This window comes from Periplaneta americana, chromosome 15, assembly GCF_040183065.1.
Source record: "Periplaneta americana isolate PAMFEO1 chromosome 15, P.americana_PAMFEO1_priV1, whole genome shotgun sequence".
In the NCBI taxonomy this organism is placed as follows: domain Eukaryota; kingdom Metazoa; phylum Arthropoda; class Insecta; order Blattodea; family Blattidae; genus Periplaneta; species Periplaneta americana.
Genome location: NC_091131.1, coordinates 157,687,183 through 157,713,375, shown reverse-complemented (window position 1 = coordinate 157,713,375; position 26,193 = coordinate 157,687,183). Strand labels below are relative to the sequence as shown.

Sequence of the window (26,193 nt, the reverse complement as noted above, 5' to 3'; positions counted from 1 at the left end):
ATATATCTTCATAATAAACTGCACCTTTATTTATACAAAAAGCATGATTTTAACAAACAAAAATTAAATCTAAACTGGGAATCAACAAAAGTCTTGCATTATGCCCTTTTGGTGACAAACTCATTTTCTACAAAACCACCTTGCCACTAAATAAACACACAATTTTAGCAACTCTAGAAAGTCAGTAACATGTATTATCGCCCCTTTTAGCATCTTATTTTGTACCCTGACAAATGTAATTTTGTGGAATCGCACTCCATTCTTCATGAAGAGCTGCGCAAATCTCAGCCAGGGTGTGAAGAACTCATTGGCGGATTTCACATCCAAGCATGGTCCACACATACTCGATGGGATTGAGATTAAGACTTTGTGCTGACCAACCCAAAGTGATGATTTCCGTCTCCTCTAGGAACTGTGACACACATCGAAGAGTGTGATATCTGGCACTGTTGTGCATCAGAACAAAGTTCTCACTGACATGAGGGGAAATGGAATTACATGTTCAAGAGGTGCCTCTGCAATATAACAATGTGCATTTAGTAACCCACTTTCAATGAATGCAATCTTAGTGCGAGTTTCTATACTGTGATGGAACCTCCTCCATAAGCAGTTCTTGCTTAGAAAGTACAGGGGCATAATGCTCCCCTGGTCTTCTTTACACTCTTTCCCTTAGTCTGGACACTTGAGGTTGAACCAACGTATAGATAATTATACAGTATGGACACTTCGCGTCGGTACCTTTCATGTATCAGGTCTGATTTCAATGACCTTCAAACTAGTTTGAGCGTGAGAGTATTCTAATAAAATAAATTGGAACCATGAAATAATAAATCAGTTATAAACTGTAATGTCTAGACTCTAGAGTTCCTTTATAATGAGAGTTGAGACGTTGACCCCAACAACAATTGAGGCATTGACATGGGAAAGGTCGTAACTGCCAAAAATTCGAATTTTTAGGTTTTTCATTGAGAAGGTAGTAAATGGCCATGCCAATGGCACATAGAAGGTAGTATGTCCGTATGTAATGAAACGAAGTTGGAAACGTAGTCACTAGATGTTGTAAGTTTTATGTGCACTGCTGTTGGCGCGGAGAAGGTAGTAACTCCTTTTACAACATCAGAGTGTGTCTAGACAAATATGGGCTGATAACTGTGCAGGGCAGAATAAGAATCGGATGATTCTAATGGTCCTGATTTACATTATTGCCAAGAAACATTTTGATTCAGTGAACTTGAAATTCCTGATTTCAGAAAATTCCTACATGCCATGTGATAGGGAATTTGGCATCATAGAGAAAAGAAAAAAAAAATGCAAGACCATGGTTACAGAAGAGGTAAGGCCTAATAATTATGAAGGATGAGGATTTCTTCGACTTTTCTGCAGAATGTGACAAGTTTTTGAATACAACTCCATCAAAATCAGCACCCTCAATTGGATTAGACTCTCAAGAGCTGACTTTCCTCTAATAAAAACAAGACAGTCATTTAATGACCTTGAAATGTGGATAGAGCACAGGATTTTTAAGAAAGGACAGTCATTAACTTCAATCACTAACTTGCAGTGCTTGCAACGCTTTGAAAGAAGACCAGTCGTCCCTGATGCCAAAAAGAGAGACTTGTTATCTATGTTAGACTTCCTCGATGAAAAGTAGCATGCATTTTACCGAAAAAATTGTGCATAATGTATAAATAACGTTAATTCTCAGTTTGGCTTAGGAGTGATTTCAATGTTGTGTTTTCATAAAATAGGATTTCACAGATAAATCTGTGCCAGACTTTTCAAATTCCATATGTAATACAAACATGAGTGTATGTCTTTCATTTAAAGCAGTTTCTGTAATAATGTAAGTGACAAAGTGTTCATAAATTTGTTTTTTGCTTCCCCTGAAAAATTTTGTTTTTGGCAGTTACTACCTTTCCCATGTCAGTGCCTCAATTAAAATATGTAATGATTTCATAGCAGTGAAAATGGAAAACTCTTATGAGAAGTAAAACCATATACCTATATTATATTGTATACAAATATTAAACGAATTTGATACATAATTTTATAATGTATTATAGTATTTTATAATATAATTTATTATTTCTAAAATATAAAAAATTATTATTACAACTAGTTTGTCACTGAGAAATAAGGAAAAGTTGTTAACTTGAATTTATTTGAAGCAAAGCGATACTGGATTATGCAATAAGGAGGCGATGTTTGGATCCTGTGTCTCAACTCTATTCTCAATTATCTTAGCATGTGCTCGAATACACTAACCTCTAGTGCTTGAAAGTGGAACTAAACGCTGGTGCACAGAGAAACAAAACGAAGGAAAATTCGCTCAGTGTCCATTCTTTGTAATCCCTATTCGCTGGTTGAACCTTCATTCATCAGTGAGAACACTGCTCCACTGTTCAATTCATGTGTTCTTGAGCAAACTATGGATGAGCACTCTGATGCCGGAGATGTATTTTACAGTAAAGTTTGCTTCCCTAATTAATTAGTCTTCTTCTAGATGACTATTCCTTGATGTTGACATTATGCACCTATTGTGTCTCAATCTTCCATGGTCACCTCTGACCAATGTTAACTTCTGACCACCTGACTCAGGGCATCTATGAAAGGTGCTGTGTTCTTCAAAATGGTTTACAAGACGAAAAACACTCGTGGATGATGTTCTTAGAGCATTCGCAACATAGTATAAGTTGCATCTGTCAATGATTAATGCAACTGCTTTTATAGCTCTCTTCTGGACTCAAAGCCATCTTGAATTAAACTTTCATTCACGAAATTTTATTAAATATTGAAAAAAAAAAATGTTTGGAAAAAGTGTATAAAGACTCAAGTGCAACAATATAAAAAATCAGGCCAGAGCAAAGACTGCCAAAGCTGTGAAACTTCTACATGATACTTGTACAACTTAATTTTATTGAGACAGCATTATAAAATATCAAACTTATTCCAGTGAGAATAGGAGTACAGAAATGCACAGGGTGGTCCCGATTTTATCATATTCTTACACCAAGAAGAATATCTTTACCAAGATGGTAACTAAGTTGGCATCCAACTTCAAATTATTGAATTGAATTTTGAAGAACTAATCAATCAATCAATCTTCTTAATGTATCCAGATGTTTGCTGACAACATAAAGTTCACTCCAGTCCACTGTAGTCTATTCAGTTGTTGTTTTTCACGAGAAATGAGGGGTATTTTGATCGGTGTTCATTATAGATGCCTGTTGCTAGTAGCCAGAGTTGGGGTATAGTCAATATATACTGCAGGGCTGTGTCTTCTGCAACTGGTACTGATGATTTTAATTTACTTCTTTTGTGGTTTATGGATGGACAGTATAGAAGAATGTGTTCCAGATCTTCATCTGATTATTACACCACAAACAAGTAGGATTATCAAAAATCTGAAATCGGTGTAGGTACAATTGAGTACCCTCTCGTGGGTACTCACCTTGTCGTGGTGAGGGGGTTTAAACTTGTTGTTTAAGCTAACAAGTAACAAAGAGGTACCCACATAAGCTGCATTAACACCAACGCAGTCCCACTATATTTTTCACTGCTTATGATACATGGAGTCCCTCAATGTAAAATTCTCTGGAGGTAAAATAGTCCCTTAATCGGATCTCCGGGTACGGACTGCACTGAGGGATGCCAAGAATCGTACTAAAGTACTTATTTGGAACACCAAAAGTCACACCGTCCAGTCAATCAGAGCCAAGTTTAATATTAATATTGAAGAACTAACACTGAAGTCAAAAATTATAATGTAGAATTAAAAGATAAATTTAAAAAATATATATATATATAAAAAATAAAAAAACTTATAGCTTACAGAAAAAAAAGTAACTTCAGATTTCAGATCAGCACACTCAAACTAGGTTAGAAGAAGAGTTGGTATCAATGCAACAAAATTTTTGTTCCCCAGTGTTATAGATAATATAATTTTGAACTACATTAGAATAAAGTTACAATGGTAAGGCTACATGGAATGAATGGAAGAGCAACAACTACAGAGAAGCATACTGGAAGGAAAGTGCAGGAGACGAAGATGAAAAACCTTTGACACTAAATCTTTATTTGCTTATTTCTCAAAACAATTTTTTTTTCTGTGTCTTGTTTCATGTAAAAAATTCTAGGTGTCGTACTTTCAGTCCAATTGAGACAAAATTTCGCAAGCAAGTAAAGAAAAGTATGAAATAGGTATTGTGTTTTGACGCAAAGGTTAATGATGGGCACATTTCAGACTTTTAATTATGTATGATTGGTTTTATTAAATTTTGGAAAACCAGACAAGAAAAAATTTCTACATGCCAAACTAATGAAGATACCTAAATAAAAAAACTGATACCAAATTTGAAAACTGCATCTATGGAAAATGTCTTCACAGAAAATTAACACATTACAAAAAAAAATTATAACACAGGGACATTTTTTGTGGCATAATTAGAAAAAATATAAATTATTTTATAACTCAGAAACTATTTAGTATAAGGATTTCCAATTTTGACAGTTTCTTACTGTAATTTATAAGAACATGTGGTAAAAATTCAAAAGGTTTGGGTGGGTAATTTCAGATTTCCAAATTTGATTCTTGTTTTACCTTAAGTTGCAGTGTGGTACTTTAAATACTATAATCATATTGAAATAGGATATATATTTTTTCTCTGGTTGAATTCGTGAAATTCATGACTTCAGCGTTTTCATTTCCTCAATCACACAATATTATATCCGGACATTCACTAAACCACAATGGCACTATGATTTTGGCATGTCTTTCTGAACCATTTTTCCTATTCCTTGGTCAACAATTCACAATTTCAGGTTGTTGATATTGACCATCCATTTCCCATAAAATTTAATTAAATGCCAATGAACTTCAAGAGGACGTGCTCTCCATTCAGGAGCTCTATAATACATCACTGTCTGAAATAAACATGGCATGTTCGACAACCTAAATGGAAGGAAACTGACTGCTGAAGTTGAGGTTATTTTTGTTAATAGTGACAGAATAGGTGGACCAGACGATATTCCTTCTATAGAAGAAGAGGAAGTTGAAGAGTCATCTGTGATAGGAATAGAATGATACTGTCAACATTGCAATGTGTGGAAATGGTGACATCAGGGAAACGTAAGTGGATAAAACAGTATGTTACATCTGTTCGATCGATTTTTCCAGAGAGTAACTTTTAAAGACAGAAATGTGACAAATTTTGTTTTGATTATCAAAAAATCGCTTTATCTATGTAAAAACTATTTTAGCCCATTTTTACATGGTTGTTCGATGTAGATACACAAAATGCTTGGCAGCCAAGTAGAAGATCCAGCTTACTATTCACTGAATTAGAATACAAATGGGAGATTTGAAGAAGTGGCCGTCTACTTCAAAATACAGAGTTATTGGAGTTACGAGACGTGTCCAGAAAGTAAGTTTCCCTGGGGCCGTTTGCAGAAAGAAAATACAATTTTATGAAAAGATTGATTGGAACAGATACAGGAGTTGTTGAGGTACTTATTCAACATATTCCCCATCGGAATTGAAACTTCTTCATACTGTGAGATCAACAGAGAGGTGCAGATGGCTGTCACACACTGGTTCCGGTTTCAGATGGAAAACTTCTACGATACAGAGACAAAAGTTGATCCCACGGTACGACAAATGTCTTGGTTCCGGTGGAAAATATGTTGAAAAATAGTTCAACAATTGCTGTATCTGTTGCAATAAATCTCTCCATGAAATTGTTTTTTCTTTCTGTAAATGGCCCCAGGGAAACTTACTTTCTGGACGGCACTAGCAGAACATATAATTATATAAGATACAATGAAGTGGAAATCAGTGATTCTGATAACTGGAAACAAAAGGAGGCAATACACAGACAATTAATGTAAAATGTTATGTTTTGTTCACACGAGTATATTGTGACAATAATTCGTGACTTTCTATGAACTTTCGTACATATGTGAAAGTACGCTGAAGGAGACTCTAACGTGTCCTATAATGAGAAAATTATGTATCTTTGTTCAGATACTGTGAAAGTAATTTTCTTATTTTTGTATTATTTGCATGGAGTGAGGTATTGTGTGGAGCAGAAACGTGGACATTATGACGAATGAAGAGAAGTGAATAAAAGCATTTGAAATGCCGATATGGAGAAGAATGGAACATGTGAAGCGGACAGACAGAATAAGAAATGAAGCTGTTTTGGAAAGAGTCGTCTAAATTTGAGAAGCCGGCACGGGGAATCTCAGTTCTTTTTCGGAAAAAGGTCACTAATTTTCCTTCCATTAGAATACTTCTCTTTTGCAGCTCTAATGGAACTTGGTCTTCCCCAGGTTTGTGGTAAGTCTGTCTGTGTTTATTCATTAATGGAGTAATAAAGAAGTGCAGCTACATGTTTACGTGAGTTTCCAAGTCCTGCCGGGCAAGGGCAAATATTATTAATATTTCTTTCATCGCCAGTCTATAATAAAAAAGGGTAAATTAGAGAAAAAATCATGGATAAGAAAATAATAATAATAACAATAATAGTAGTAGTAGTAGTAGTTAGGGCTGGGGACAGAGTGGTTCGGTTCGGAGTAGTTACTGTGACGTCATTACTCGGTTGAACCGAGTACAAATTTGTGGCGGCACATTTAAAATTTAGATAGATTGAGTCGATTTTAGAAAGTACTTTGAAAGTGAAACCAAGCAAGTTTTAAAAGTGTTGTAGTAAAGCCCTTTCGCTTTGCCAATTGACGAGAAAAAAGTGCTTCTCTTCATTGAAAAATGGCGGTTGCAAATTTCATTTGCGTGATTACAACTACTTGCGGAGTTATTTTGTATGAAAGGCCTATTTAACTTTCAGTGTTGTTATATATGACAGACGAAATAAAATTGATAAAATAATTTATAATACTAACAGCTAATAAATTAACATGTGATGCAAACTTAAATGCTGCAGCTAATTAAAAAAGAAGATAGAAAGAAACGGGCTCCATGAAGCACTGTCTAAAACACTAAAAAATAACACACAGAATTATTTTCTATTACAGAAAGTAGATAAAATAATCAATAAAATGTGGAATCTTAAACTGAAGAACATAATGTTTATTTACTTTATAACATCACTAGCCTTCAATACAACCATGTTCTCTTTGGTGAAGAGTAATATTATTGATAAATTAAAGTAATTAGGTAACATAATTCGTAGAAATAAATACAAATAAAATTATGACTGATGAGGTAACACAAATCCAATAAACACAAACAGAGGAAAAATATAATGCACTTCTTTTTTTAACATATTTTAATATTAATCAAACACTCTAATATGATGATGATAATAATAATATATTATTATTATTATTATTATTATTATTATTATTATTATTATAGTAATATGGTCAGACTGTCAATGTTCATTAGATCCACTTGACAGGTCATATAATAGGATGAACTCCTCTTCAATACTAGAGGCCTTTCAGCCCGCATTGGGGATAAGGAAATAATTTGTCCTGCAGCAGAAAATATTTAAATACAACAGTACCTACGTTGTTGTCTGCTAGAATTAAGTAAAACACGCGAACTCTGTTTGAATGTTTGAACTGTCCGGTAACGGCTACGGTTAACCGAGTAACTTCGGTGCTCCGCTGCCAAGCTCATAAATCGATAAAACCGAGTAACTCAACAATTCTACTCGCTCCATCCCCAGCTCTAGTAGTAGTAGTAGTAGTAGCAGTAGTGGTGATGGTGGCGGTGGTAGTGGATCAATAAGTATGCAGTATAAACTTAGGAAAACAGAACTTATCTCAAGTGATACTTGGTAAGATGGATGAGTAAGAATAACAGATATTTGCCAGACCACTTCTGCTTATAATAAAGATAAATCACCCCTCTTCATTTATTTCACATTATTCACATGCCCACTAAAACAAAGATTTTTTCCTTTTAATAACCCATTCTCATTATGTTACAACTTTTTATTGGCAGAAAGCCTCATGTAATTCTACATCACACATTTTGACTATAGAGTATTCCAGCTTAAGAAAAAACCATTGGTCTTATGGGTCTTGGCTAGTACACTGTTGCCGCAAGATGCCTCTGTTAGAAGAAAGAGTGAGGTATAGTATCTCTATCTCTCTCTCTTCCTAACATGTACAGCATTCTAGCAAGTTTATCACACAAGATAGGTACGTTGAGTCCATTGAAATGATAAAAAAAACTATTAATGCCATAATGATGCCTGCAAAAACATACATTATATTTTATATACATTATAACTAGACTTCGGACATTTAGGCCATTAACCGACTTTTAGGCACCTCAACTAGGCTGCATAATGCTCGAAAGTAGGCATTAAAATATAGTTTTAGGCACCTAAAAAGTTATTGAAATTACAAATAATAGTAGGCAACCAGTAGTAATAATAATAATAATAATAATAATAATAATAATAATAATAATAATAATAATAATAGGTTGCAAGGGGTAGTGATGTGATGTCTATAACCTCTCCTATCCAATTCTCACCCTCACCTTCTCGCGGTGCAACCTGTTAATACTAACGAGGCTCTGAGGACCAAGCCACGGCGGTATAACCATTCCATCTAGAACGGAGGAAATGCCATTCCCAAAGCCGGTTCAGAGGCTATAAGGTGGCAACCCCACCACTGAACTTACTACTCCTTGGCTAGCAACCGATTAGTAGGGCATTTATGTGCTTTCAAGTCTCTGAACAGAATAAAGGCAGATCTTGCGCAGATGGATATTTTACTTTTAAGATTTTGATCGAAAAACATAGGGAATTTAATAAAGAAACTCACTTGGCTTTTATTGATTACGAAAAAGCTTTCGACCGTGTTGACAGAAATAAGCTTTTTCAAATTTTGGCAGATGATTCAGTTCCAAACGCAATTATAAGAACAACTTACGAATTATATAACCACAATATTATCAAAATTACTATTGGATCAGGACATACCGAATGGAGTCCGATAAACTGTGGAGTTCGTCAAGGATGCCCCCTCTCACCACTTTTATTCAATATATACATCAACTCCATCATCAGACATTGGCGACTAACAATTCATGGAAACATCCCGCTCTTCCGAAATTTTATTGTACTCTAGATACATTATTATATGCAGACGATCAGGTTCTTTTTGCTACAAATGAAGACGAGCTGCAATACTCAATACATCACCTGAATATAATAGCACAAAATTTCAATATGAAAATTTCCCCCAAAAAAACAAAAATTATGGCGTTCCAAGGTAAACAGCCAGTTAAAGCGCTTTCAGAATAAGAAGGCATATAAGGCGGAGCTAGTTCAGGCCGGTCTAGCTCGACTAGCCAGTGACAGTGAAGCGGTGTTGCCTAGTTAAATCGTCGCGAAGTCTCGCTGAAGCGTCGCGTATTAGTTTCTTTCTTGCGCGCACAATACTTATGGCTAGTAATGCATTTTAAGCTGTGCCATTCGATAGAGCTAAGAATTCTGAACTCAACAATACAAGAATGGCAATTGTATGTCAACTGGTTCACGTGTTAACGCTTTAAGACTAAACAGAGATATCCAACCTACAATATACAGCATATTTTGCTCTGAAGTCCCTTTCTATAAACGAAGATAGATTCTGTTTATTTTCAAATTCAGACGTGGACTGTTTTCTCTTGTGTGATGTGTAAGTTACCGTAACAATGGCTCTTGAAGAGATTGCAAGTGGCTCTGGTGTTTCATCTGTTATACGCAAAAGGATAGTCCTACACTCGCAGGCGAGGAGTATTGTATTTTCTGTATTATAATTTTTCTGAAGGACTAGCTTATGATGCAGTGCGTGTCAGTTTTTTACAAATAAAGAATCTGACTGCAGAGGCGTGTGGTTTAAAAGTGCATACGTTATCTCGTATTCTCGGACAGGACAAAGAGGTAATTCAAATAGGTGGTATACTGTAGGCTACCTGTATTTACCTCTCCTGGAAAATAACGCAAAACGTGTTAATTATTTGACGATTTTTAGAATCGTGTATTACTTCATCGTACGATATTTGAAATAGACTATATTAGTAGTATGTGTTAGCAGTGACATTATAGAACGTGGAGAGCAAGAAGAAAGGTGAGAATAACCACGGATACGATTTTCACTTTTCATTGGAATATTATACATGGTATAAGACGAAGTACTGCTTAAACGTATGAGATATTTGGTTGATATTGTAAACATAAACACTCCTGCTTCTTTTTCGATGAATTATACGAAGAGTATTAACAACATTCTTGCTTAAGAGCATTAAAAACTTTATAAGATGAAGCAATTAATTACATTTCACTTTTAAAATAAATATAGGCAGGCCACACCTTTGGAGTAACGGTTAGTGCGTCTGGCCGCGAAACCAGGCGGATTCGATTTCCGGTCGGGGCAAGTTACCTGGTTGAGGTTTTTCCGGGGTTTTCTCTCAACCCAATATGAGCAAATTCTGGGTAACTTTCGGTGCTGAACCCCGGACTCATTTCACCGGCATTATCACCATCTAATTGAGACGCTAAATAACCTAAGATGTTGATAAAGCGTCGTAAAATAACCTACTAAAAATATAAATAAATACAGGAATGCTAGAAACGAGGAGATTTTATAATTCCAAAACTCAGTTTCTATTTTAAAAACTTTGAGTTGTATATAATATATTACATTATATATCTTTTTTAAATATACAAATTTACCTTCAATATATTAACGATATTATTGGGTTACGATTTTCATATTCACTTATATATAACTACCTTCACTCGTAGGCTTATACTGCCCACGCCAGAGTGATAGAACATAGAACTCTGGACCTCTAGGTAGGTATAAGCTTGAGGATTAAATAATATTTTAGATAATCTTGATTTAACAAAGTAAAAGAAAGTAATCTTCAATTTCAATATGAGCACTGAATTAGGCCTACAGATATGCTTATATTCTTATAGCCGGATTCTTAGCCAGACTATAGAACCCTGGACCTCTAGATACGTAAAAGTTAGAGAATAAAATTAAATTAGATAGACTTACTCTAACAGAGAAAAATAAAATAATCTACAGTTTCAATATGAATACTGAACTATGTATGATCACATATTATGCTTACGTTGCATTATAACCAGATTCGTAACGAGAATATAGAACCCTGGACCCCTAGGTAGGTATAAGCTTGAGAATTAAATTAAATTAAATAGGCTTCATTTAGGAGAGGAAAAATAAAATACTTTTCAACTTCAATATCAATACTAAATTACGTATCTACAGAAGTGTTTACGTTTTATTATCGCTAGGTTCGTAGGCTGCCCCTACAAACAAACTTTATCTCATCTTTCCTCTGGAGAAATAAACAATAATAAATTCAACATTGCTATACAAGGAAGTCTGAACAAAAGGATAAATATTCTCGCCCTCAATTTTTTCAGGAGAGTATTTCAACATGTTAGATAGTGCAATACAATATGCAGCATTCTTTTTTTAAAATTAAGACATTCTTTGTTTGAAATTAGCATAGTAAATTTCTACATATCTGTAACTTTATTTCGAAAGTTAGTGCCTCCAAAATCTACTGATCTGTGAAGCGAAGAAGTAATAAAGATTGAGATGAATATTACTTCAGTAAGAGTAATTATATTTAAATATTACACACAATGAAGGAACAATCTCGACCCACCCGCTCGCTGCAATGAGCTGCAACTGATATTTCTGTCCTTATCTGTTGTCTCTGTCTTCCACGTCTCGTGAACCGTGTGACAACTCTGACAACATCGCACTGCTGCTAGCACTCAATTGGCTGAGGCCATATGCCTTCTTATTCTGAAAGCGCTATAGGAGTAAAATTTGCATTGGAACCCATACGTTAGAACAGGTAAACTCATTTAAATATTTAGGTTATAATTTGACATATTTACCTGTTACTGATATATCTGGAAATATTCAACATTTTAATGGAGCCTTAAGAACCATCAACCAGGTTTTCACAACCACGAAAACCAAAAAGCATACCAGGTTAAAAGCATATAAAGTTCTAGCAAGACCTGTCCTCATGTATGGTAGTGAGGCCTGGACTGTCCGAAACTCAGATGTTCAACGCCTAACAACTGCGGAAATGAGATTTCTAAGGAGGACTGCCGGCTACAGCTTGCTTGACCACAAAAGGAATGAACTAATTACAAAAGAATTGAAAATTACACCTATTTATGAACATCTCAACCACTATAGACAAAATTGGCTTAACCATGTCAATAGAATGGATCGTTCCAGACTCCCAAGACAAATTCTCCGCTATATACCACATGGAAGATGATCTTTGGGACGCCCCCTGAAAAGATGGATGGAGACCGTAACAGGCCACTAGGCCTAATACCTGCAAGGACGATGATGATGATGATGATGATGATGATGATGATGATGATAATAATAATAATAATAATAATAATAATAACAATAAAGTATTTTCATGAAAGTTAAAATCTCACTGAATGTAAAAACAAACTGTAAATACAGACTGAAAATCCATATGAAAATATGACAACTGTATGGTTCAAATTTGATTCTGGAGAAATAAGACAGCCCATAATTTATCTTTCCATGAGTGTGTATTTCCTGTTGTACCTATGTTTCCTGTTCTCAAAGTGCATAAACGGCCTCTTATTGAATAATACATGACATAAAAGAGTTCTTCTGTCTACTAGAGCACATATGTAAACGTGTACATTTCTTAGAAATTGCATATCAACAGGAACTGATGTTTTTAGTCAGTACAGCTATAAATTGCGGGTTGTATAAAACTAAATTGTGAGGAACAGCTGGTTCATTCTGTATGTTCAACACATACATATATACTGTACTTCATCAAAGAAAATATAAAATTGTTCTGCATCGATTCAGACTCACTTGCTAGAGTTCGTGATTTACATTTCTAGACATCTTAAATAATCTAATTTGCAACAGCTATGTAACTATATATTCAACTCACGTGTATATTTCGGGCTGTTCAAGAATCAGCCTTTCCACACTTTCTTTGGCAATGAACAAGGAACCAAGTTGTGCTAGAACAGTGCTAGCAAAAATAGCCAGTACTTCGAATCTTTCATATCCAAAGCTGAAAAGAGGTGTAGGACCATTTCGCTCAACCCAAATAGATAAAACACAAGTCAACAAGCTGGAAAAAAATAAGGAGTAACAATAAGTTTTTGAAGTAATTAAGTATGCATAAAAATAGCAATTAACAATAATATACAGGCTGATCCGTTTCACTATGGATAATATAAATTTATTATTATAAAGTTATTATGATAGTATGACAAAATTTCTTGCTGGTAATATTATGCTTAAATGATGGGAGTTTCCACATATGGCAAGAATGAAAATCAACACTGCATAATATGAACTGAAAATCGTAGATGATACTTGTTTTGTGTTATACATATAGCTCAACTGATGAATGATTGTTTGTAAATGTAATAATGTGATTGGCTATGTATTGTATGTTTTTTAGTAGAGCCATCGATGTAACTCAGTCGGCAGACTCGCTGGGCTGCTGATCCGGAGATGCGTTCGGGCTTGGGTTGGATCCCCCCTTGGTCTCATTGAATGGTTTCTTTCTCCCCAGCCGTGGACTGAAGCCATATGGTCTATGGCGAGTCCTTGGCCTCACTTCATTTCACCCCTTTGATCTGATTACCTGGTTGGATTTTTTCCGATGTTTTCCCCAACCAAAAGGCAAATGCCAGGTAATCTTTCGGCGAATCCTCGGACCTCACCTCATCTCACTATATCTCGCCAAAATATTGTAAAAAAAATTGCAGAAAATTGTAAAAAATTGTAGAAAATTACAAAATTGTAAAACTGTAAAAACTGTAAAATATTGTAAAAATTTGTAAAAATTGTAATTGTAATATTGTAAAATTTTTACTTGTTCCACATCTTAAAGTTTCATTGGAATACAATGAATGAATGAGTGAATGGCTACTACAAATAAACTACAGACACAATGTGTGTTAAACGAGTTCAGATAGAATTTCAACGTGAGTATGGTGTGCATAATGTACCTAAATACGATTCCATTATGTTGTGGTATCGAACATTTGTAGAAACAGGTTCTGTGTTAAAAAAAACATACAGGAGGTTGCAGGTGAAAACCAGTACGAGAAGCAGCTATCTCTGAAGCCATGACAAGGAGTCCTATGGAAAGTTTAAGCATGTCAGCAGAGAAGCATGTACCATATACGTCCTGTCAGTGTACTATTCGAAACTATCTGAAACTGTACCCATATCCAGTGAAGGAAGTGGGGAAAAAATCAGAAGCGATATGCTACCCCAAGATTTTCCCCTGGCATACCTCGATTTAAAAAAGACATGTCCCCTTCCTTGTAACATATACATACATGATGTATACAATAAATCGTTTCGTGCAGTCAGTAACGTGAATCTTTGAAGTTTACGCAACACATGAAATTTCTTAATAAAATAATTTCAAGTTACTTCAGTTACTTGCTAGATTATTTTACAATGTCCATTGAGACTTACCATTTAAAATAATGTTAAAGCTTCAAAGTGCCTTATTTAATTATAAATAAAAACTGCAACAACAATGGCCACCACAAGCTACAGACCACAGCCTTCTATACTTGTAGGGTTGACTTATCAAATAAACGTGTCTAAATACATGTTGAATGCAGTTCCTGAAGGCTGTGGTTTAGATTTACGAAGCAAACAGATAGTAGGCCTACTTTTAGCTGTGAAGAAATGTATAACCAAATTTTTACGGATCACATTTTTTCATGACAGTATGTCATTTTTCACTAATGGTATGTCTTCTGGCAATAGAAACCAGTGACAGTATTCCATACCAGCACATACTGTCTCACTTCCCTCACTGCCCATATCATTTACAACATCTACAAGCCTTACACAATGAGGATCATAAGCTCATTTCAATTTTGCGTCCATGGTGTGCCAACAGATTACAGAGATGACAGCTTCTTAAACAAATAGCCATTTACAGATGAGGCAACTTTTCAAGTCAGCGGAAAAGTAAACACACACAACTGCATTATATGGGGAAGGGAAAATCCACATGTCTCTACAAGCTTGAAAGGTGAAGTCCAAAAATTAACATATGATGTGGAGTGAGCCGCAGTAAAGTGTATGGTCCATTCTTCTTTGCAGAAAAGACAATATGCTATGGATCTGACTTCTTTGTATGGGATTTTGTTAAAGACATTGTCTATTCACAGAACCCCAGGAACATTGATGATCTAAGGGTAAAAATTACTCAAGCTTTCCAACAAATCATTCCTCTGATGTTACAATGGGCATGGACTGAATTGCATCACCGTTATAAGTTTTACAGAGTGCGCAATGCGGATCATATAGAGTCCTGAGAAATCTCCCATCTTTCAATGCTGTGCACACGAAGTTTCAACAAATAAAGTTCAGTAGTAAATGTTTAACAGTGTTTTCATTTTATCCATACCCAAACAGATCACTCTATTTCATCAATATGTTCCTGAAACATGTAGATCAAAGTGTGTATAAATCTTTCATGTGTTCTTAGATAGAAAAAAATCAGTTTCCTTTCTCTTATGAGATAACAGTAAAAGATATTGTTTATTTATTTTTATTTATTCTGGTGTAGTTAAGGCCATCAGGCCTTCTCTTCCACACCACCAGAAATACAAATACAATAATAGAAACAAAAAGAAAAATCACACTATAAACAAAGTAAAGCCATACAAAAATACACACAGATTGCAGTCACACAAACTTCAGATGAATGATGAAGTCTCATAATTAATTATATCCTAACTAATTAACGAACATAATCAAGAAACTTGCAATTTAATCTAGAGTAAAAACACAAATCAACACTTCTAGCAATACTGGTACATAAAACCATTAAATAAGACAAAATTTTCAAATTTAACTTTAAATTGTGGTAAAGTCCGGCAGTCCCTAACATTATTAGGTAACGAATTCCAGAGGCGAGATATTTCTACAGTGTAGAAGGATGAGTATAAAGACGTTCTGTGTTGAGGGAAGAAAGAAGTGCTTGATGCCGGTTTCAGAGAGTTGTAAGAAATTGAAAGCACAATAGCTGATAATTTGGAGTAAAAATATGCATGATTCTAAATGGAAAAGACAGTGAATGTATTGTTCTTCGTTCCTTCAGACGCACCCATGAAGTAACTGGAGGAAAGGCATTATATGGTTAATTTACGATTATTGCAGATGAATCATATGCACACATTATGAACACGTTGTAGTCTCTCAGCTAAGAGTGAATTTACATTAGTTAGGAAGAAATCGCAATAATCAAAATGGGGCATTACAAGCGTCTGAATAAGATTATTTTTTAGACTAAGTGGTAGAAATTCTTTCATTGAAACAAGGAGTGAAGTAGAGTAAATTTTTTTTTGCAAATGTGTGTTACCTGAGTGTTCCAATTTAGATCACTATCTATAAAAATGCCCAGGTTTTTAACTGTTTCACTGTATTTAACAATAATCCCATGTAATATTATACTACTATCTAGAGTGCTATGTAGATGATCAAGTCCCATTATGATTGCTCGCGATTTCTCTGGATTTAACCTTAATCCAAATTTAGCCTATGTGCCCACAGTGAAATCGAATTCAAGTCTTAGTTTATTTTATTTACTGCGTCACTAGTCTCGTCAGGATGGAAATGCAAATAAATTTGCAAGTTGTCAGCATACATATGGTATCTGCAGTGTTTTATCATTTTATTCACGTCATTAATATAGATCATGAAGAGTAAAGATCCGAGCTCTGAACCTTGTTGAATTTCATACTTCACGACACGCCATTTCGAAGCATAATCGCTTGCAATGACACATTGACATTTGCATTGACCTTGACATTTGCGAAGGTAGGATTCAAACCAAGTAACAGAACTTTCAGAAAGATTCAGAAGTCTTAATTTACATAATAGGAAGTCCGTGTCTGCTGTATCAAATGCCTTACTGAAGTCAAGTAATGTCAGTAGTGTTAATTAACGTTCATCCACGGCTTCACGTAGATCCTCATTCACTTTTAATAGTGCTGTAGTCATACTATGTCCATTTTGAGTCCCGATTGGTATTCATCAAGTAAGACACATTCGGTTAGATAGTTCATAGATAGTTCATTAGTTGTTTGTGAACAATACGTTCCAGAGCTTTTGATAGAGCAGGTAGGATCTTAATAGGATGGAAATCACTTGCACATAATGGGGTTTTAATTCTGGGGATCAGATGGATAAAGACTTTCTTCCAGAGGTTCGGGTAGGTAGAAGTTATAAGCGAGGCATTGAATATATGTGTTAGTGTCAGCAGTATTATGTCCAATATTTTCTTCAATAATATTATGCTATTATTATCTACACCTTCAGCTTTAGAGGTAATATGCTTTATTGCCACCTTCAAGATGTTATGAAAATATCTCAGTTTCGCATTTCTATTGACTTGAGTAGTTCTGTTACTTAAGAGTTTATAATAATTATAGGAAATTTCTGTCTTGTCATGTTTAAACGTTTTGTATGCAGCAATTCTGTCCATAATCATACAGCAGTATGTCAGCAGTCATTCATGGTCCTCGTGTCCTTTTTATGCGTTTAGATTTGATAGGAGCATGCTTGTCATATAAATTTATAATATACTCATTTAGTTTAACAACTTTCTCGTCAACAGTATGTAAGGTCCATATTGAGTCCCAGGGAATCTTCATTGCGTCTTCAGGTAGTTGGGGTTGCATCAACACGTTTCAAGTCATGATACCTTATCAGTTTAGGCATGGGCTTGGGACATTTCAAAGAATATACTAGATAAATAATATTGTGGTATGAAATTCCCGAAACCGCACATTGTCCATATGTTTGTTCTTTGTCTAAATTCTTCGTAATAATTAAGTCTAATAGGGATTCGGAAGATTAGGTATGGTGGGTGGTTTCGAGGGGAAGGACTGCTAGATCAAGAGCCTGGAACATGGTCAATAGATGTGGAGTGTAGTTCGAATCATAGGCTAACAAATTTGTGTTAAAGTCACCCATAATTAAGACGATCTCTGCAATATCGTTAGTATAAGGGTATAGAGAGGAACGTCCTAGATTTCGTATTCAGTAACTTTCTATAATTGGCTGGCTTACAGTGGATAAAATACCTTTAAAATGCGTAACAATTCCAAGTTACATGCTAAGTTACTCAGCAAAGTGACTCACGCATTAAACACAGGACTCGCATTTGGGAGGTTGCCAGGTTGGAAATTTCATTGTCACAATCCATTTCCCTTCCTCTTCCTTGCAGAAAAAGAATTTAGATTTCATTTCATATCATATCATTTATCTTCATCTCATTCCATAGGCATAGTCAGATCATGACGCATGTTTTAATCGTCTCTGGGTTCTGAGCCTTTCGCAATCTCTCTGCCAGGATTCATTCCTTAAGAACACTTCTGAGGATGCTTTGACACCTTAAAAGAGCTGTCACAATGGATCTTGTGCTACTTGGTCACCTTGGCAGTACGAACTTAAGGTGGGGAGAGTTTAGGAGGCCCACTGGATGAGCAGGTGAAGGGTTTCATGCAGCCAGTGGGCTGGTACACCTCATTCTCATTCATCCCATAATTCGGGGTGCACAATATGACACTGTTGAGCCGACGTGCTGAAGGGTCGGCCCTAACCTGCTGCTGCTGCTGCCACCGCCACAGCTGCTGCTGCTGCTAAGTTGAATGCACTCCAACAGATGTTCTCTATTTGAAGTTGCATTTTAATCCCTACACAATGGACAGTAGTTGTCCTTAATAGTTTCATTCTGAAGAGATATAGACAATCACGTCCAACTAGTAATCCAAATTGAGCTATACATATTTTTCTTGGTTTCGTCATATGATGTTTGTCTATTTAGACCTTCATATATTAGTTTTCTTTTAATTTTTGTTGGATGTTTTTATGTTCCACTCTTTTTTATAAACTTGCGTTTTAAGGAAAGATCTAACTTGGAGTTAGGTTTTATTTTGACCTGAAAGGCTCTTTTTCTTTTTTCTATCTGTGTTTTTGGTAACAGCCTGGCACAATTTTCTTATTTGTTGTATGGTTTCGATTGTTGACATGTGGTTAATTGAGGCACTCAGAAGCAAAGTGATACAAGTGACATTTAGTAAGTTTTGAGATAAATGACTTTGAAGTTGAAAAGGAAATTAAAAAATCTGTTATAGGACTATGTTGCTGTAAATTTACAGTTGTGTATGTTAGTACCTATATTTTTTAACTTCTAAATAGAAATTATCTATTCTAAAACATTTTAGATATAATAGGGTCCTAAAGTCACTTGTATTATTTTTCCACGAAAATATTTTTGTGGAGAAGTAATATAAGTGCAACAGTTTTCAGTATTTGCATATTATTTAAAACAAGAACAAGAACATTGCTTACAACATTCAAACATTCTTGTCTTAACAGCATTTGAGCTTTCTGATTATCATACAGTATTATAACACAAAATTGTCTGTGTAACCGAAAGAATCCCTCAGTCAATCTTCTTAGGTATCCAGCTGTTCGCTGACAACATAAAGTCCACTATAGTCTATTCAGTTTTTGTTTTTCATGAGAAGTGAGAGGTATTTTGAACGGTGTTCATTATAGATGCCTGTTGCTAGAAGGTGGACTGCAGAGCTGTGTCTTCTGCAACTGGTACTGATGATTTTAATTTACTTCTTTTGTGGTTTATGGATCGACAGTATAGAAGAATGTGTTCCAGATCTTCATCATGATTATTACACCACAGACAAGTAGGATCATCAGAAAGCTGAAATCGGTGTAGGTACAATCATATAACAATGTGACCTGTTCTGGCTCTTGTTAAAAATGTCTGAACATGTCTGGGCAATTTATTGTACATTTCCAGGTCATCTGGTTTCTTTTGAACGGACTGTAAAATTTTTCCTTTTTCACAAGAGAACCAATTGTTGAGCCATAAGTTTATAAAATGAGACTTAACTGAAGCAAAAGCAATGGATAGAGATATCACTTGAAGAGATCTTCGTAGCAAATATGTTGCCTATTTCGCAACGTTATTGACTTTCTCGTTTCCAGGTATACCACAATGACTAGGTATCCATTGAAATGTTATTTCCTTTTGGAGTTTTTTTAGTTTACTTAGTTGTTTCTGAATTGGAATAATTCTATGTGCGTATAGGTTTGGTACATATTTAACTATATTAAATATAGCTTCCTTGTAGTTGGTAAGTATGCATATAGATTTTTCAGAAATTTGAGTAACACACTGAAGAGCAGCAATTCAGTGTCAAGACGGAGGAGGATGAACATGGTATGAAGTAATTGTCTTGATATTTTGGAATATAATACCCTGCTCCTGATGTCCCATCATCAGGGTTTAGGGATTCATCTGTATAAATTTGAAGGTGATCCTTATATGTGCTGCAGAGTAGTTCCACGGCATGTAACTTAAGAATGCATGGAGGATAATTTTTTGAATTATTTCCTGGAATTTGTATGCTATGTTCTGGAATTACCCATTTCCATGGAGGAATTTCACAACTGAAGTTTTAACAATGAGTGTGTCTGTGATATAGACTGGTATTTCTTCTTTGTTTATTTTGTAGAAATTACACATGATATTATCTGACAGTTTGAATAACATCTGAGATCTGGATGAGGCTTGCAATTTTAAATGTATTTTTAATCCTATTTTAATACATAGTGTCTGATAGGTTGAATATTACATTCAATTTCTAGGGCAACAGTTGATGTGGTTTTTAGTTCTCCGAAAGAAGAGAGTTAAGAAAATGTTTAATTTTAAATGTAATTCAGCCTTAGTCGCGTTTATTACGTCACTAGCCTCATCTGAAGAAGTCACATCTCTCTCTGCTGCAACATCTCTGTTTCTGTCATGAAGTGCATCTGTAAGACTCCTACTGCGAGTAACTTATTCCTTGAACTTTCTCTTCCACGTCCTGCAGTCCTTATTAGAGGACCATCTTTCATGCTTCAGGTCATCAAATAAAGAGTAGTGTATGGGTGGGATGAATTTCTTTAGCTATTGCAAGTTCCTCACTTAGCAAAATTATCCTTATTGTATAGTTGGGTCCAGCTCAATGTGTGGAGTCCTTCCACGAAGATGTTTCGAATATATAATATGTTACCTCTCTCCATTGTGGCAAATGAATTAGTCATACACAGAAGAAACGCAACACCACTATGTAAACAACGCACTTGTATTAGTGTGCCTGTCAGTCAAAGCTCTGTATGCATTGTAATACAAGAGTAAGGCCAATACGGAGCACCACTGACTGAAACTGCACTTATATTACTTTTTCTCTGAACAGAAGTGTCGTTAAAGATTTAGAATATACACTTATCTCAATTTTTTAAAAATTGTCACTTGTATCACTTTGCTTCTGAGTGCCTCAGTTGTGTTTTTTTAATAATGCCTTAGAATCGCTTACTATTTTTTTGGTTATGTTTAGTTTATAAAATATATATTTTTAATGCAACTTCTAATTTCAGAAAACTATGGCGTACTCTCTTCTTTGTGCTGTACAATTTCGAACTGAATGAAACTGTCTAGAAACTGGGTTTATTTCGTTGTTCAATTACTACATTTTGAGGGAAGATCTATTCTTAGTTTTATTTTGACTTTGGGGGTTTTATTGGGAGAGGGTGGGGGGGGAGCAACTTCTAACTTCAGAAAACTATGATAATTAATTAAACTAATTAGGAACATTAAATACAGACGTTTGAGATGGCAGGGCATGTAGAATGTGTGGGCGAATCCAGAAATGCATATAGTGTTAGTTGGGAGGCCAGAGGGGAAAAAGACCTTTAGGGAGGCCGAGATGTAGATGGGAGGATAACATTAAAATGGATTTGAGGGAGGTGGGATATGATGGTAGAGACTGGATTAATCTTGCTCAGGATAGGGATCAATGGCAGGCATATGTGAGGGCGGCAATGAACCTCTGGGTTCCTTAAAAGTCGTAAGTAAATAAGCAAGCAAGCAATTGTATACTCTTTTCTTTATACTGTACAATTTCAAAATATAGGAAAATGTCTCAATAAACTTTTCGTGTCTAAGACACGAGGGTTTTTTTTTTTTCTTTTCAGTTACTGTCTTAAAATTAAATGCCAATATACTCAACCTATCAAATGATAGATAACATTACGATAAGTGGATCATATGCAGAGACTAAAAGGAAGGCAGAAAATAAGAATGATTGGAGAATGCTGGGTTTGCAGTGAAAAACCTACCCTTGGGCAGAACATGTATGTATGCATGCATTTATGTATGTATGTATGTATGTATGTATATGTGTGTGTGTGTGTGTGTGTGTGTGTGTGTGTGTGTATGTATGTATACTCAACCTACATCATAAGTAACAGTTACCATTTCAATTCTATCACGGAAAATGTTTTGATAAGAGAAATGTCTATAGAGTAATTAATAATAAATTATCATTTGTGCATAAACAAGACTCGTAGTTCAATACACTTTTTATTCATTTCTATGAAATCTACATAGTATTTTACTTTATTTCTCTATTTACTAATATCCAAATTCAAGTACTCGTGATGCCAAAGCAACAGTGTATCTGTACTAGTTGGTTGGTTTCCAATAGCCACGTTTGTGATAATTAGAGACAAGATTTTCATGCTCTATGAAATCGTAAAATATGCATGCATACATGCACTATCAAATCGTAAAATATGCATGCATCCATGCACTATAAAATGGTCAAATATGCATAATAAAGGAAAAACCTATTGAAAATATGCACTATCAAAATTGAAACTTACATTTTATTTTCGAATGGCACAACGTCTTACTAACATTCTTTCCAAATTTCTAAGATATTCTTTTCCCTTGATCCACTGTGCCACAAGATCTCTTCTCGAACATTTAATCGGGGGCATTACAACACTTAACAGATCACCACAGAACACAAATATAGCAGTTAATTCACAAAACACCCGTACATATAGCCTACTACAGACCTTCTACCTATCTACCTTCAAATTAAAGGCATGTTAGGGGAAGCATGTTAGTGCTATTGTCGCCACACTACAAATATGGGAGGGAGCAGAAGAGGCATCCTTCTAATAATAATTTCAGCCTCAGGGTAAGACTTGTATAGAAGAGGAGTGTGGAATTCCAGTATGACAATACAATGAGAGGATTAGCTGGTAAGGTTCGAAGTCCTCAGGTAGAAATCCTACAAACCGTTAGCATTTCACTTATATTTTTCAGTACATATACTCAAATATTGTAAGCTCAGAAATCCCAAACTCTACAAGGCAACATTTATAAAATACAGTATCATGCGATTTAATATAAAATATGCAATGAAACTTTAAAAATGGACGTAATATGCAACATAAACCTCAAAATATGCATTATTAAACTTAAAATCTAAAAAACATGCAAATATGCACGGAAAAAATATACATATTTCGAATCACTAAGCCATGAAATGGATATTTACAAAGTTTGAGAACTGTAGCAAACTTATACAAAAACATGCATTTGCATGGAAATCCTGTCTATAGTGATAATTTAACCCATTTTGTTTCTTATTTCCCAGTAAAGAGTGCTCAGATGTTTGGTTTGTTGCATCTCTATGTTGAGTTTGGTACATTGGAGAAGATACATTGTCCTGGTGAAATGCACAAATTGCATTCTATATTCCTATCCTACAAAGGTATGCAAGGCAGTCACATTCTAGATTCAACCAGAATTCTGTCATGCCTTCTTTTCTGGGTTTATTGCTATTTGTTTTCAGTGTTTACTAATTTCTGCCCATTTCTTACTGCGTGATTTTTGATTGGTTTTATGGAAGGACGGCCAAGTTTGTTGCTCATTTTGCACTACCCAGGAGACACTATATTCTCCTCACAGAAGTTTGCTGCATGTGCCATGAAACAGTTTTGAACACCTATTTTGGTCTCATGATTGTCTCCTAATGTCTGTCCACCAAAGAATTTCTTCCGATACATGGAAAAGTGAAAATTTTTGGTGCAACCCCGGACTGTATGGAGGATGATGTACCAGTTCCTAATGGAATAAGTGGAAAAGCTCTTGTATGCAGCATAAAGTATGACACTGATTTGAAGAACAACGAGAAAAGGTTCAGAAAAGAATTAACCAAATTTCTACATACTCATACCTTCTACACAATTGATGAATTGTTTATGCTTGTGAATTGAATTATTCTACTTAAATGACATGTACAATTTTATATAGCTCAACTAAAATATGTTTTTATATTGACTTAATCTGTTTACTATGTATTGTATTTTTTGTTTAGCATAACTGATGAATTGCATGTACTGTAAATTGAATAGTATACTGTATAGGTCAACTGATGAATTGTTTAAGCTTATAAATTGAATTAATCTACTTCATATGAATTGTATAGCTTAACGAAAATAAGTTTGTAAATTGAACTAATTTGATTGTATATGTTTGTATAGTTTGGCTGATAAATTGTATATGTTCTTAAATGATTACTAGTCAGTGTAGCTCTACTGATGACCTACTGTAAATTGAATGGTAATATGTATAGCTCAACTGATGAATTGTTTATGATTATAAATTGAATTAATCTACTTGATATTAATTGCACAAATTTGTATAGCTTAATGAAAGTATGCTACTTTGTATTGTATATATTTGTATAGATTTGACCGATGAATTGTATATGCTTTAAATTGAATAGTAATCTATATAGCTCTACTGATAAATTGTTTGTGTTTGTAATTTGAAGTAGTTTGCATGATATGTATTATCAATTTCTGTATATCACAACTGGTTGAATTGTTTATGCCTTAAATTTAATTAAATTGTTTTGTATTATAATATAGCTCAACTTATGAATGATCGTTTGCGTTTGTAAATTTAATAATCTGATTGGCTATGTATTGTATACTTTTAGTAGAGCCATCGATGTTGGTCAGTCGACAGACTCGCTGGGCTGCTGATCCGGAGCTGCGTTCGGGCTTGGGTTGGACCCCCCTTTGGACTTTGGTTTCTTCGGAGGTTTTCCCCAGCCGTGGGACTGAAGCCGGATGGTCTATGGCGAGTCCTTGACATCAACCCCTTTGATTTGATTACCCCCTTTGATTTGATTACCTGGTTGGGTTTTTCCGAGGTTTCCCCCACCGAAAAGGCAAATGCCGGGTAATATTTTGGCGAATCCTCGGACCTCATCTCATCTCACTACATCTCGCCAAAATGTAAAAAAAAATGTAAAAAAATGTAAAAAAATTGTACAAAATTGTAAAAATTGTAGAAAATTACTAAATTGTAAAACTATAAAAATTTGTAAAAATTGTAATTGTAATATTGTAAAATGTTGACATGTTCCACATCTTAAAGCTTCATTGCTCATGTAAGATCTATGGAATAAAATAAATGAATGAATGAATGACTGCATTGTAGAGCAGTAGCAAGACTCCTGCACTACTTTCATCAGTGATTCAGTACTTCTCTATGTCTATAGCACAAGTTCCTTCCAATCCCAGGACTTTCTGGCTTTAGGGAACCAGTTTTCCAAGGCCACATAAAAAAATCCACATTGTTTAACTGATCACAACTATTCTCAGGAACTTCTCTCCTTTGTTTGTGTTTGTTGGTTAGCATTTTTTTAAACTTACTGCAAGTGCAATATATTCAGTAAGAAAAGCGTTTCGCCACAATTTTATGCAAATGAGGACGAGATATTTTCAGGAACTCAATAGACAAATCTAGTATCTATTTATTTCTATTTATTTATTCTGGCGAAGTTAAGGCCATCAGGCCTTCTCTTCCACTTAGCCAGAAACAAAAGAAGCTGATACAATTTTACAGACTAATATTTAAAGAACATTAAAAATTTATATAGTTATACAAGCACAAGTCGAGTAAAATAATGCGAACATACTAAATAATAATTACAAAATAATATAAGGCTAGAAGTTACACTCAATGAATATGCAAGCGGTAAGTGAACCAATATTACAAATTACAAGAATAACAAATTCAAATGTAAATTATTACTGGGTGTTCATTTCAAAGTGTGTCATGACGTCACTGTTATTGGGTCACCGATTTGAAGCGAGTTTCAGCTTATATGTTAGAGAAGTTGCATATTATTTAAGGTGTTCTTCAATCTGAACTTGAGAACGTGTACGGTATAACTTGAACAT

General features: G+C 34.9%; 1 protein-coding gene across 3 annotated transcripts in view; it reads right to left on the bottom strand.

Annotated features, from left to right (window-relative positions):
* The window catches only part of LOC138715482 (zinc transporter 6-like), an 80,249-nt gene that overhangs the window by 25,696 nt on the left and 28,360 nt on the right, over window positions 1–26,193 (bottom strand). For all 3 annotated transcript variants that reach the window (XM_069848427.1, XM_069848428.1, XM_069848426.1), the window contains exon 5: window positions 12,971–13,156. In XM_069848427.1, coding sequence (XP_069704528.1) covers window positions 12,971–13,156 — 186 coding nt within the window. The remainder of the gene's footprint in view (window positions 1–12,970; window positions 13,157–26,193) is intronic.